The sequence below is a fragment of the Leptonychotes weddellii genome, chromosome 8 (assembly GCF_054177405.1).
Source record: "Leptonychotes weddellii isolate Sample4059 chromosome 8, ASM5417740v2, whole genome shotgun sequence".
Lineage (NCBI taxonomy): Eukaryota > Metazoa > Chordata > Mammalia > Carnivora > Phocidae > Leptonychotes > Leptonychotes weddellii.
In genome coordinates this window covers 104,176,580-104,189,750 of record NC_138376.1, presented here as the reverse complement: position 1 = coordinate 104,189,750, position 13,171 = coordinate 104,176,580, and the positions used below count along the sequence as shown (strand labels likewise).

At 38.5% G+C, this 13,171-nt stretch overlaps 1 protein-coding gene across 2 annotated transcripts in view; it reads left to right on the top strand.

Moving 5' to 3' along the window:
• AHI1 (Abelson helper integration site 1) overlaps positions 1-13,171 on the top strand; it is a 122,575-nt gene that overhangs the window by 86,013 nt on the left and 23,391 nt on the right. Inside the window, exons 20-21 of one of the 2 annotated variants that reach the window (XM_081829054.1) lie at positions 2,381-2,407; positions 3,331-3,370. In XM_081829054.1, the coding sequence (XP_081685180.1) occupies positions 2,381-2,407; positions 3,331-3,348 (45 nt within the window). In that variant the 3' untranslated portion in view covers positions 3,349-3,370. Of the gene's footprint in view, positions 1-2,380; positions 2,408-3,330; positions 3,371-13,171 lie in introns of those variants that run through there. The other variant, XM_081829053.1, reaches the window with a different exon arrangement.

Here is a 13,171-nt window from a genome sequence, read left to right as displayed (position 1 = left end):
AAAAAAAAAAAAAAAAAAGAATTTTTTGAATAAGGGGCGCCTGGGTGGCTCAGTCATTAAGCGTCTGCCTTGGGCTCAGGTCATGATCCCAGGGTCCTGGGATCGAGCCCCGCATCAGGCTCCCCGCTCAGCGGGAGGTCTGCTTCTCCCTCTCCCACTCCCCCTGCTTGTGTTCCCCCTCTCACTGTGTCTCTCTCTGTCAAATAAATAAATAAAAATCTTTAAAAAAAAAATTTTTTTTTAAATAAAATATAGTGCAAGCTTAGGGTGTGGGTGGGTGTGTGAATTGCATAACCAATTTAATTCAACAAGCGTTTAATAGGCATTTACTCATTAATGAGTAAAGGATGCAAAAATAGAGGAGTCTGTGTTCTCTGTAGCTTTACCGTGTAGTCCTTTTGCTGTTTCCTACATAACAGGTTTGACTGTATGTTGCTGCTACAGCAGGTCCCTGGAAGGCATACTGCAGCCCAGATAGGCTCTCCTAGCTAGACAGTGTATTGAGAGTATTGACAAAATTCATTCTAAGGTTTTAAAATTTGATCCTCTCAGTGCATCCAGACTTGCTCAGAATCTGGGGTACCTACTAGGAGTAATCAGTCTTACAAAAAGTTGATTTATAAACCTAAAAAACATCTTACAGTGAAAGGTATACCTTTCCAGCTGCCTGCCCACTCAAGACCACTCTCCCTTTTTAAAATTAATCTAAAACCCAGGTTAGTGATTACAGAATTGATTATTAAGCAGAGTCATAGGAATAGGGATTAGATGGGTTTAAGGACATTTTACGCCAGCTTTGAAAAAAAGGTTAATTTTCTCTGCCCTATAGGAGATTTCACCTAATAATGTTTGTTTGGTGGTAACTAACATCTATATAATTACGAGTAATAACTGACGTAATGAATTATGGGTAATAACTGACGTAATCTGCTAAATGCTTTACATGTTCATTGTATTTAATCCTCAAAACCATCAAATGGTGTGGGTGCTAGCATTACCCCCATTTTACAGAAGGTGAAGCCGAGGTTTCCAGAGCCCATGTGGTATCACCCATGTCACACGGATGGCTGGCACTGGAGCTGAGATTCAGTCCAGGCGGGCAGACTCTCATGCCCAGGCAGTTTCACTTTCTCCTTTTAGGAATCGAATTGCTAATATCCTTTAGACACAGTGTCTTTCCCTTAGAAATTTCTGGATAAAAAATTGGTGTTCAGGGCGCCTGGGTGGCTCAGTCGGTTGGGCGACTGCCTTCGGCTCAGGTCATGATCCTGGAGTCCCGGGATCAAGTCCCGCATCGGGCTCCCTGCTCGGCGGGGAGTCTGCTTCTCCCTCTGACCCCCCTCCCTCTCGTGCTCTCTGTCTCTCATTCTTTCTCACAAATAAATAAATAAAATCTTTAAAAAAAAATAAATAAAAAATTGGTGTTCCTCTTTCAGTTCTCTTTTTTCCTAAACTCTACATTCATCATTACCATTTTTCTTTTCTCTAGTTCTGCTGTAGGCTGATGATACATGCTAGCTAACCTTTTTTGGACTTGAGTATTTTTTGTGTCTCCTTAGCAGCAAATTTTCAAATCATTCCTTATGTGTTGACTTTTACTAGTTTCTTTTTCAGAAGTGATCCTCTCTTGGCCTTGTCCCATGAATTATAGGCAGTTCCTTTCTGTAGCTCTTTCTTTTTTTCTTTTAATTTTTTTTTTTTTAAGATTTTATTTATTTATCTGAGAGCGAGAGACTGAGAGAGAGAGAGCATGAGAGGGGGGAGGGTCGGGAGGGTCAGAGGGAGAAGCAGACTCCCTGCCAAGCAGGGAGACCAATGCGGGACTCGATCCAGGGACTCCAGGATCATGAGCTGAGCCGAAGGCAGTCGCTTCTGTAGCTCTTTCAATACTGATCATATACTTTGCCATTCAGTAGGGTTTATTCTTAGATTTCCTCTGAAATAAATTATTAATGTGGGAATTATATTTGTGGGCATTGTTATTTATGGAGATAGTTATATATGGCAATTAATTCTGGGTGTGTCTTTGAGACATGTTAGTGCTCTGGTAGAATTTTACCATTTTACCAGTTTATTATTAAGTTTGTTATTAAGTTTATTGAGGCCACATGTTTTTCTTGAGACAGATACATGTGGGCCCTCCACAGTCTTGTTCTCAGTGCCTTTTGCTGCGGCAGGTTAGATTTACTAAGAACACATTGAGTCTCTTTAATTCACAATGCAGTGTGACAGGTACAGGGTGAGGGTGATAGACACAGAAACTCTCCCAAATGTTGATTTTGGTTATTAAAAGATTAATATCAGGATATGTTGAGAAGAGTTGATAATTTTATTAAAATGAAATTATGACTATTTCCTTACTTTGTTGTATTTCTTTTAGGAGGTGATACGAGCCTGTGCTGCAAAGGTAAGTAATTTTTATTGGAAGGAAGATAACTTTAAAACCGTAGCTTTCACTCTGATGTACCAAAAAATTGAAATGTACCATTTGTACTTTTTAATAGGACTTTTACAAAAGTTAATCAGATGTGTATTTTCCTTATTTGAGCTTGAATTTATCAAGGAATTATCTATAGGAATCTGAGAATTAACAAGTACCTTCATATTTTTGAAGATTTAAGAATATTAAGCAATAGGGATATATTTTCAGTAAAGGACCAGCACAGTCATTTGATCCTCTGAGAAAAATATATACGATACTTAATAGGTAAGAGACACCAGTACAGTTCAGTGGATGTATGCTGAGTAAATTGTATAAGCCTTGAAATGCATGCAAGGTGCACAGGAATAGCAATGATACACGGTGCTGATAATGCTCTTGATCATTTATACCAATGTTTCACACTTCTTTTTCCATTTAGCTGTGTAGCAATTCTGAGGCACAGATTAGATATTATTGTTATTCCAATTTTAGAAAGGAGGAAGCTGAGGCTTATTGAAGTTAAGTGATTTGCTCAAGACCCCAAAGTTAGTCTAAAAATAGTAGCATATAAAAAGGCTTTGATTATTAAACAATTTCAACGAAATTGTATCCGAGATGCTTTCAACACAGCACCTTTCTTCCTTTTACAAGCAAGGTTATTTTATATCCAGCCTTTAATTCAGTCATCAAGAAAATAAATGTTAATTTAAAAGAGTTGGAATGGCATGCCATGTTTGTCCTTCCCTCTTCTTCTGTCCACTCCCAAAATTCAGTTGAATAATTAGACGTTCATTCATTTATGAAATGTAATTATATCTGACACGAGATGAAAGGGTGAGACCTTCAAAAGGGAATTAGAATGGTGTTTGTATGTTCAAAGACTGCTTTATGTAATAGTGCAATGGAAGTATTTTTTTATTCACTAGACATCTACTACCATGTGGCAGGCACTTGGAATACAGAAGTAAGTAGTAGGCTATTGTTTCTTTTCACATGGGGCATCTTATGGAGGGAACATGTCAGAAAACACTGGGCTTACTGAGCTGTCCAGTATCAGTGACCCATTACTTTTTTACATTTTATGTAAGTGAAATCAAATAATATGGGGTCATTTATAACTGGCTTCTTTCACTTAGGATAAGGTTTTCACAATTCCTCCATTTGTTGCATGTTATAAATACTATTTTTTATTACCATATAAGATTCCATTGTATAAATATATTACATTTTGTTTACCCATTCATTAGTTTATAGACATTTGGGTTGTTTCCACTTTGGGGCTATTAGAAATAATGCTACTATGATCGTGTATGTGCAAGTTTTTGTGTAAGCATATGTTTTCATTTCTCGGGATATATATCAAAGAGTGGAATTGCTGGGACATATGATAACTCTGCATTTAACGTTTTGCAAAACAACTAAACTTACCCCAAGCGGCTGCACCATTTTATATTCCTGCCAGGAAGGTATAAGTGTTCCAGTTTCTCCTCATTTGTGCCAATGTGAATTTTCTCTCTTTTTTAGGAAATAGCTATCCTAGTGGGTAAGAAATGATACCTCATTGTGCTTTTGATTTCTGTTTCCCTAATGACTAATGGCATTGAACATTTTTGATGTGCCATTTGTGTATCTTATTTGGAGAAATATCTGTTCAAATTCTTTAAAAAATTTTTTTGTCTTCCTGGGGGTGCCTGGGTGGCTCAGTCGTTAAGCGTCTGCCTTTGGCTCAGGTCATGATCCCGGAGTTCAGGGATCAAGCCCCACATCGGGCTCCCCGCTCAGCGGGGAGTCTGCTTCTCCCTCTGCCCCTCACCCTGCTCATGTTCTCTCTCTCTCACTCTCTCTGTCTCTCTCTCAAATAAATAAATAAAATTATTTAAAAAAAAAAGTTTAAAAATTTTTTTTGTCTTTTTAATGTTCACTTTTAAGAGTTCTTTATATGTTCTGGATAGAAGTCTCTTATCAGATGATTTATTCCACTTCGTGAGTTGTCTTTCCACTTTCTAGATGGTGACCTATAAAACAAAAAGGTTTTAATTTTTATGAAATTCAGTTTATCTGTTTTTTTCTTTTGTCACTTTGCTGTGGTGTCATATCTAAGAAACCATTGCCTAACCTGCATTCCAAAGATTTACTTCCTTTTTTAAAAATTTTAATATGTTTAACTCTAACATTTAGGTCTGTGATTATTTTGAGTACATGTTTTTATATGTATAATGCGATGTAGAGGTCTGATTTTATCCCATTGCATGTGGCTGTCTAGTTGTCTCAGCACCATTTGTTGAAAAGGCTACTCTTACCCCATTGAATGGTCTGAGCACCATTGTCAAAAGTCTTTAATCTTGAAAGCAGAGTATATTTCTGCAGTTTCTCATCTATTACAACCAGGATAATAAATTTTTACCAGGTATCTAATTTTCTTCTTCCCTGAATCCCAGCCAAAGTTTTATGTTGTTGAAAATTCACTCATTTTTTCTATTAACATTATTTAATCCTTGCCTACTAAGGATTGTGTGTGTGTGTGTGTACGCGCGTGCACACACGTGTGCTTGGGCTGCCCTCAAAGTATGCTCCTAAAAGGCCTCTCAAGAGAAACACTTGACAAGGAGTAGGTCCTGCCCTGTAGAAGTCCTCATCTAGAAAGATAACTGGCATGCTGGAGAGCAGAAAGAAGAGCACTGTGCGTAAGTAGTAACAGTGAGCAAGCAAGGGGAAACAGGGTTTGATGGCCAGGTTGGAGAGGTGATCAGGAGATTATGCATGCCTGTTAGCATGGAAGTGCAGGGGAGGCATAATTTCCCTTCTGTCCAAGGTTCTGTGGCTGGTCTAACAGTTAAATTGACTTAAAAATTAATAAAAGAAAAATAATTATGTACATATGGGAGCCCCACAAAGAAGGAGACTACAAAGCTGCCAGGCAGTTGAGGCTTTTCTACCATCTTTACTGGAGGAAAGGGATAGGGGTCTAGGGCTTCAAAGTGGGACGGCAGTTCAGGGGAAGGTGAGAGGAGGAACTGTTTGGTAAACAAAGGCTTCCCCTCCACTGAGGTGAAAAGTTCTCTCTGGACACAGCTCTCTTCCTAGTAGAGGCCCCTTTTCTAATGTAAATTTCCCTTATTAAAGGGCAGCTTCTATACCTGTTTTCAGAGCTTCTCCAGTATCTGCAGTTTCTCAAAATAATCCTTATGCCAAAGAGGCATATTTGAGGGTGACATGTTCTGCTAAACCTTCAGTAAAGACTTAGATATTGTTTCAATCAGAGAAGCAGTGATGGAGGTATTGTATTAAGCTGGGGAGAATGTGAGAATAGATTTTAAAAGGGGAGCAATCCAAGAGGAGTTGGTAGCCTGGACTAAGGATGGTGTAAAAGATAAATGGATACCTATTAAAAATTTTAATAAATAAGTTTATTTGAGCAAAAATTGATTTGAATGGCATAGTCCCAAACTGGAAGTGGTTAGAAGTGCTCCACTGGCAGGAACTGAAGAAAGACTTTTATAGAGAAAAGGCTGAAGCAAAGCAAGGACATTATAAATTGACTATAGTTTAAAGCCTAATCGGCTGTTGGTGATTGGTTGTCCTTAGGTTTCGATTTTGTAACCTTGAGGTATTTACAGTCTTAGATTTGGGCTTGCTTCTGTAGGCTGTAAGCTCAGCCGCCATGGCATTAGAACTGCGTCAGACTCATGGCCTCATGTTTAACAGTGACAGTAATGAAGATGCAGGCAGTGGACACATTTGCAATGTATTTTGGAAGTAGATGTAACACAGCTCGGTGATGGATTGGATGTGGTGTAAGTGAAGGAATGCAAAGTCGGTGCCACTTCCAGCAGGTGTACAGATGCTAGCAGTGGCAAGAGGAGGTAATGAGATGAGGAATGCTGGAGTGGGGGTAGCAATTTTTAGGAGTGGAGTTTTGGGTAGGGATGTAGTTGTATACTAGGCAATTGGATTTCTGAGTCTTGAGTGCAGGGAGTAAGTCAGGGCTGGTGTTCTATATTTTTAATCTGTGAAATTGAGTAAGATCCCCTGGGGAGAGATAGCTAAATACCTGAGGCACTCGGCCAGGAAAAGGGGATGTCAGGGAAGCCTGGGGGAGAGTATTTCAAGAAAGAGGGGTGGTAAACTGTCACATGCTACTGAGAGAATGAATAAAAGAGGATAGAAAATTGAGGATTGTATTTAGCTAGGTGTCCTTTGGTTACCTTAATGAAAACCATTTAAGTGGCACAGTTGAAGTGCGTTGAGGACAGAATGGAAGTCCATAAGTTTTGACCGGGGAGCAGAGAAACAGGACCTGAAGAGGAATCTCAGATGGACAGTATTAAAGCATACTTATTTGCTGATTGGAATAATCCAGTGGAGATGGAGAAGTGGGTAATGTACCATGGAGGTGGTAATTGCAGGACTCAAGTCCTTGAAAAAGTGAAAGAAGTTGTAGTCCTGAATACTAATGGAGACACTGGCCTTAAGAGAAGGGATTTTTCACCCCTTCTGATAGGCATATAGGTAGAAACTGGGTAGATGCTTAGATACAGATGTGATGATGGGAAGCTGAGAGTTCTCATCTGATTGCTCCAAGATAGTAATTGGTATTAGAAGTCTTGCATTGCTCTGAATTGTTATAGCCCTAAAATATCTTCATATGAATTTATAATTTACAAATTTCCTCACTCTTTCCTTTGCTTGGGGTTGGATTGAAGCATATCAGAAATGGTATTACCTGGAGTCTGTTTCCATTAAGCTTTGTATTCCTCACAAATGGAATTAATTTGTTTTTCTCATGTTCCCAAACATATTTATGTTCATTTATATTCATACCTGGCATCATAATTGGTCCCATTCTTCTTTAAATGATAATTAGTTCTGCCTGTCTTTTCCAGAATTAAATTATGAATTCCCTCAAGGAGAAACATCTCTGTCTTTCTGCTTTCTCTCCTTGCTTCCTTCCTTCCTTCCTTTTCCTCCCTGTTTTCCCTCCTTTCCTTCTTTCCCAGCTTTATGTAGTATTGACTCCACCTCTGATCTTATATTTCTGAATTTCTACATTCCTCTGCAGCTTAACGCCATGGAACTCTATTTGTTTTTTTAAATTATTAATATCCCCTACCCTAGATGAATATAAAGGCAGCCACGCTAAAGTTTATTGAATTATATTTAGTAGAATAATGCTATAAAGGTAAGGTAATAACTAAATTATAGTTAAATATATCCTAGAACATACTATTCACTGAAAGGTAAAAAAAATTAAAAAATAGAGAATTCAGAGAAGATAATTTTTTAATCTCCTAAAAAAAGTTTGGATATTTGAGATTTTGATATTTGAGATTTGAATAGAATACCGGTTTGCAGTTTTTTGGAGAGTTTCTTTTTGATAATTTTTAATTTGTTTTTAATGCTCGTAATCATTTCTTCATGTCATTTCAAAACTGTGTAAAAGCGAATCAAGTGTTGTTATTTTGACAATATTTGGGAGACTGGCTTGACTGTAGGAGTGTACAGGCCACAGTAGGCCACTGAAATTATGGAATTTCATTCCTGGAAATTTTAGAAAACAGGAAAAACTGCTTGTGATAGGAAAAGCCAATTTTTCCCCCATGTGTTTCCTTTACTCTTGCACTACTATCAGTACTCGAAATACTTCTGGCACCAGATGTGCTGTGGTTTTTCCCACACCAAGCAGTTCTCTGCAATACCAGCTGGGTGTCCCACAATTTGACTCCGTTGTGACACTGTCTACCTGGGGATGGCGGCAGATTGGCAGATCCCACAGGTTAAGGACTCAATCCCACAAGACTTCACCTGCCCCCCTCCCCCAACCTCTACCATTTCCGATGCCAGTTGCAGGTCCAGGTTGTTACCTGTGTTTCTGACCAATCAGCTATAAATAGAAGGTTTCCCATGACAATTCCTCAGGCTCAGTTCACTGGAGCAGCTCACTAAGAACTCGGGAGAACAGTTTACTTACTATTTGCCAGTTTATTATAAAGGATACAGATGAACATCCAGATGGAGAGCTGCACAGGGCAGAGTATGTGGGGAGGGGCCTGGAACTTCCATGCCCTCTGCAGGCACACCACTCTCCCGGCATTCCCACGTGCCACCAGCCAGGAAGCTCTCCAGACCCCATACGGCCGGTAGTTTTATGGAGGTTTCTTCAGGTAGGCATGATCAGTTATAATTTCATTTCTAGCCCCTCTCCGCTCTCTGGAAAATGAGGGATGGGCTACAAATTCCAAGCTTCTAATCATGGCGTGGTCTTTCTGGAGAGCAGCTCTCATCCCAGAACACACCAAGAGTCACTTCAGGAGAACAAAAGACATTTCTGTCACCCAGGAAATTCCAAGGTATGTTAAGAGCTCAGTGTCTGGAACCAGAGTCAAAGACCAAATATTAGAACAAAAGATCCTCCTAGTACTTCACTTAGGAAATTACAGGGTTTTAGGAGATCTGTGCCAGGAACTGGAGCTAGAAACCAATATATTTTTTTCTATTATTTCACACACTAATTTCTAGATGTAAATTTGAGTATTAAACCATGTAATTTAATGTGTTCCTTACATTTAAGCCCTTTATTCTCTAATTTTTATCATTAAAAAGTTAGATTTGGGAAGTCTGAAAAACAAAAAGGTTTAAAAAAATAGTCCAGGGGCGCCTGGGTGGCTCAGTCGTTAAGCGTCTGCCTTCGGCTCAGGTCGTGATCCCAGAGTCCTGGGATTGAGCACCGCATCGGGCTCCCTGCTCAGCAGAGAGCCTGCTTCTCCCTCTATCTCTGCCTGCCTCTCTGCCTACTTGTGCTCTCTCTGTCTCTCTGTCAAATAAATAAAATCTTTAAAAAAAAAAAATAGAGAATCCAGAGAAGATAATTTTTTTAATCTCCTAAAACAAGTTTGGATATTTTTATCATGAAGAGGTAAAAAGTAAGTTGAGATTTGAATAGAATAGTGGTTCAACACAAACACCACCTTAACTTTGGGCAAGATTTTAAACATACTCCTTTCACGTGTATATTAATTCATTTGACCTCTATGCAGTTCTTATTAGTGCTATATGAGTTATATACTAAAGAAAGATGAACAAAAACTGGTTCTTCACTGTCAAGAAGATTATAGTCTGGTGCATGGAGATTAACCAAATAGATAAGCACACTGAAATGTTACCAGTGTTGTGATAATAGAAGATAGAGGATACAAGGCATAGTGGAGAGACAAAGGAGGGAGACGTAAGTTCTCCTGGGAGAATCTGAAAGGCTTTTCACACATGATGTAATACTTGAGCTAAAGCTTGAAAAAGGAGTTGGCATCCACCAGGAAGATGGAGCCAAAAGGAAAGCCCATTCCTGGAAATGAAGCAGTAAGACCTAAGTCACAGGTTCATGAAACAACCTGGACGGTCTGCAGAGCTACACATATTTTGTTGTAGCTGGAAAGTAGGAAAAGGAGCGATAAGGTTGGAGAGCGAGGTAGTTATTAGAATATAGAAAGCTTTGTATGCCAGGCTAAAAACTATGGACTTTATCTAATGGAACAGCTGATGCTGGGTTTTAACAAGAAATGTTACTCAGTAAAACTAGCATTTTAGAAAGAGCTTGTTAGCAGTGTAGAAGAATTAGAGAAACAGGAAATAGGGAAAACAAATCAGGGGACGATTGCAGTAGTTTGCAAGCAGAGAGGAAGGCCTGACCCAAAGCACTGACTGGAGAAAGAGTGGGACCAGATGTCAGAGCATTTAATTGACTTAGTGACTAATTCTCTGTGGAGGGTGAGATGGCAATGTAGGATTCCCACCTTTCTGGCCGGGGCAACTAGGTGGATAGAGATAGCTTTCCCTGAGGAAGTAAATAGTCGAAGAGAAGTTAGTTTAGTCTTGAACCTAGTGATTGGAAGAGTTTTGGATTTAAGAAACGTCTTGTGATGAGCACTGGGTGTTACTGAACACTACATCAGAAACTACTGATATACTATATGTTGGCTAACAACATAAAAATTAAAAAAAAAAAAGAAGCATAGATGGCAGATGAAGTGATGCAAACAAACGTTACTGCCCAGGGGAACCACACAGAGTGAGGGAAGAGAGGGTCCAGTGGGTCTAACAAACAACCCTGATAAGCAGTGGCAGGATAAACCAACAGAAATAGTTTTCCAGAAACAAGAGAGGGAGTGATGGGCAGTGTTAGAGATCGCAACCGCTTAAATGAATCTGCTAACTGACCATTTGAAGTCTTGGGTGTGGTGACTTTAATTTCAAATTTAGTCTTCTGGTGGAGAAAAGCATAGTTGTATTTGGTTGAAATTGAATGGTTAAGTTATATGGATAGCAGTTATGTGCTGTTTTTCAAGGAGTTTAGCTTTCAGTGAAGCTTAAGGAAATTATGGAATCGTGAGAATTTTTGATTGTTTGCTATTTGTTTTTATACTGAAGTAGAAAGATCTCTGCTTATATACTATAGGGAAACAGCCAATAGAGCATTTGAAAGTAGAATTTGGAAGAACTTTAGGTATTCCCAAGGGAACAGATGGAGGGATTAATCTTGAACAGAAGGACACTAGAAGAAAAGAGATTGGGGGTGGATGCAAGAGGTATATTCTTTCATAGGTTTGAAAATGAAGATTTCAGAGGGTTGAAGACCAAATTTTCTCTGTGAAGTAAGGAAATATATTAAGAAAAGAAGCAAAGGTTTGGAGAAAACCAAAATATATTGAGGTTAAATTGACTTTGACTAAGGCATGTTGTTGGATAGGTGGTTTGAACCAGCACCAAATCTTAATTTTAAGCTTTGCACAGGGAATCCTGTTAATCATCTTTGCACTACCAGTCCTTGGTATATATATTAGAGGCTCAAAAAGTCTGGATTAAGTGCTGCAAAATAAAACTTCGTTACAACTGATTCAAATTGGAATTCTGGTTTTTTAGTTCATGTAGCAGTGATGAACTGACTTGGGGGAGATTTTCTGGCACCTCACCCCACTGTAGAAATTTCTCTTCCAATAGGAAGTGTGTTTCTTCCTAATCCCTCACGTCACTGTAGTAATTTATAAGGAAAATATATAGAGACGCAGAGCTCATGTTTGAATTTCTCTTTATGATACCATAGGCTACTCATTTGTTAGGTTTTACTTACCTAGAAATCACAGGAACTTAAGCTGCTTTAAATTTATGGTACGAGAATGTTGATACCTGGCTTCAGTTGCCCTGAATCTCTGGCTCAAGTTTTCTGTTTCACTTGTTCTTTAATTATTGGGATTCTAATTTTTATAACAGAAGTTTGATTTGCAACAGAATGTTTCCTGGGCATTGGGGGTTTTTTTGCAACCAGAACCATCTTCAAATTGAAGTATTATCTGCATTGTTGTTCGATTTTAATGGAAAAAAATAGCCTTCTGGAGGAGGGAGGGAGACAAATTCACAAACATAAGTATATAGACAGTATTATCATCTTTCAGGTTATAATTTAAAACCAATTTGAGATGTCTTCACAGCTTGAAATTTTAAAAACAATTCTACTTTAGGTGAATGTAGCATATAATCTAAAATGAGCGAAGATGATTAGGCTTGCAAATGTATATGAAAATGAATGTTATATATCTCCCAAAGGTTTCATGGTTTAGCTAACCACTAAAAAAGAAACTAATTGTTAGCTTGTTCAGTGTTGTGCACTCAGTTTTAGATCCAGTGACTTTTTTAATAGGAAAATAAACCTTCTCAAAAAAAAAAATTAACCTTCTCTTAGGGAATTAGAATTTGCGTATTTTATACAAAGCTGCTTCTGCTCTGAAAGAGTAGGCAAAAACATTTTTGTGATTAACGTGACACGAAGTTCAGGTGATACTTTTTCTTTTTTTCTATTATGAATTTCATTAAATTTGTATGCTTTTCATTTTCCCCAGTTTGGAGGTATTAAACTGACTTTGGCAGACTGTGGTTTTTGCATGAAGCAAGCAGAAGAATGTGTTGTGAAAAGAGGGCAGATTCGTGTAGGGTAGACTATCTTAGCCAACCTCTCTGTTGTTGTAAAATTATTAAGCAATTCTTTTCCACAGCATGTATTTCAAAAATAGATATTGCTTCACTCTGTTTAATGGTTATTATTATTTTTCCCCCTCTAAGTAAAGTAGTGCATATGTATAGGCTAGCTCTGAAAATACTTTGAGTGCTAATTTCAAATCACTGTAATAATTAACAACTGTCCAAGACCTTTGAAATCTGCTGTGTTGTCACTTACCACTTCATAGATATTAGTCTCTCAAGAAATGTGTCAAGAAAGAGCAGAGTTTTAAAAATGCTTAGAAAAAAACTGTAAAGTCTTTCTGTTTGAGCAGAGACATTTAAGTATCCTATTCTAGCTTTCCTGGTGGTGTTTTTGGTTTTAGCACAAGTAAACATCTGAAGAGGAAGATTGAAAAGCCTAGTGTGTGTGTGTGTGTGTGTGTGTGTGTCCAAAGCCTATTTGTGTGTGTGTGTGTGTCGTTGTGTGTGTGTGTGTCGTTGTGTGTGTGTGTGTGTGTGTGTGTCCTATTCTAGCTTTCCTGGTGGTGTTTTTGGTTTTAGCACAAGTAAACATCTGAAGAGGAAGACTGAAAAGCCGTGTGTGTGTGTGTGTGTGTGTGTGTGTGTCCCATCCCCAGCATACACCTGTTCTGAAGAAGACTGAAAAGCCTAGTGTGTGTGTGTGTGTGTGTCCAAAGCCTATTGTGTGTGTATGTGTGTCCAAAGCCTATTGTGTGTGTGTGTGTGTCGTTGTGTGTGTGT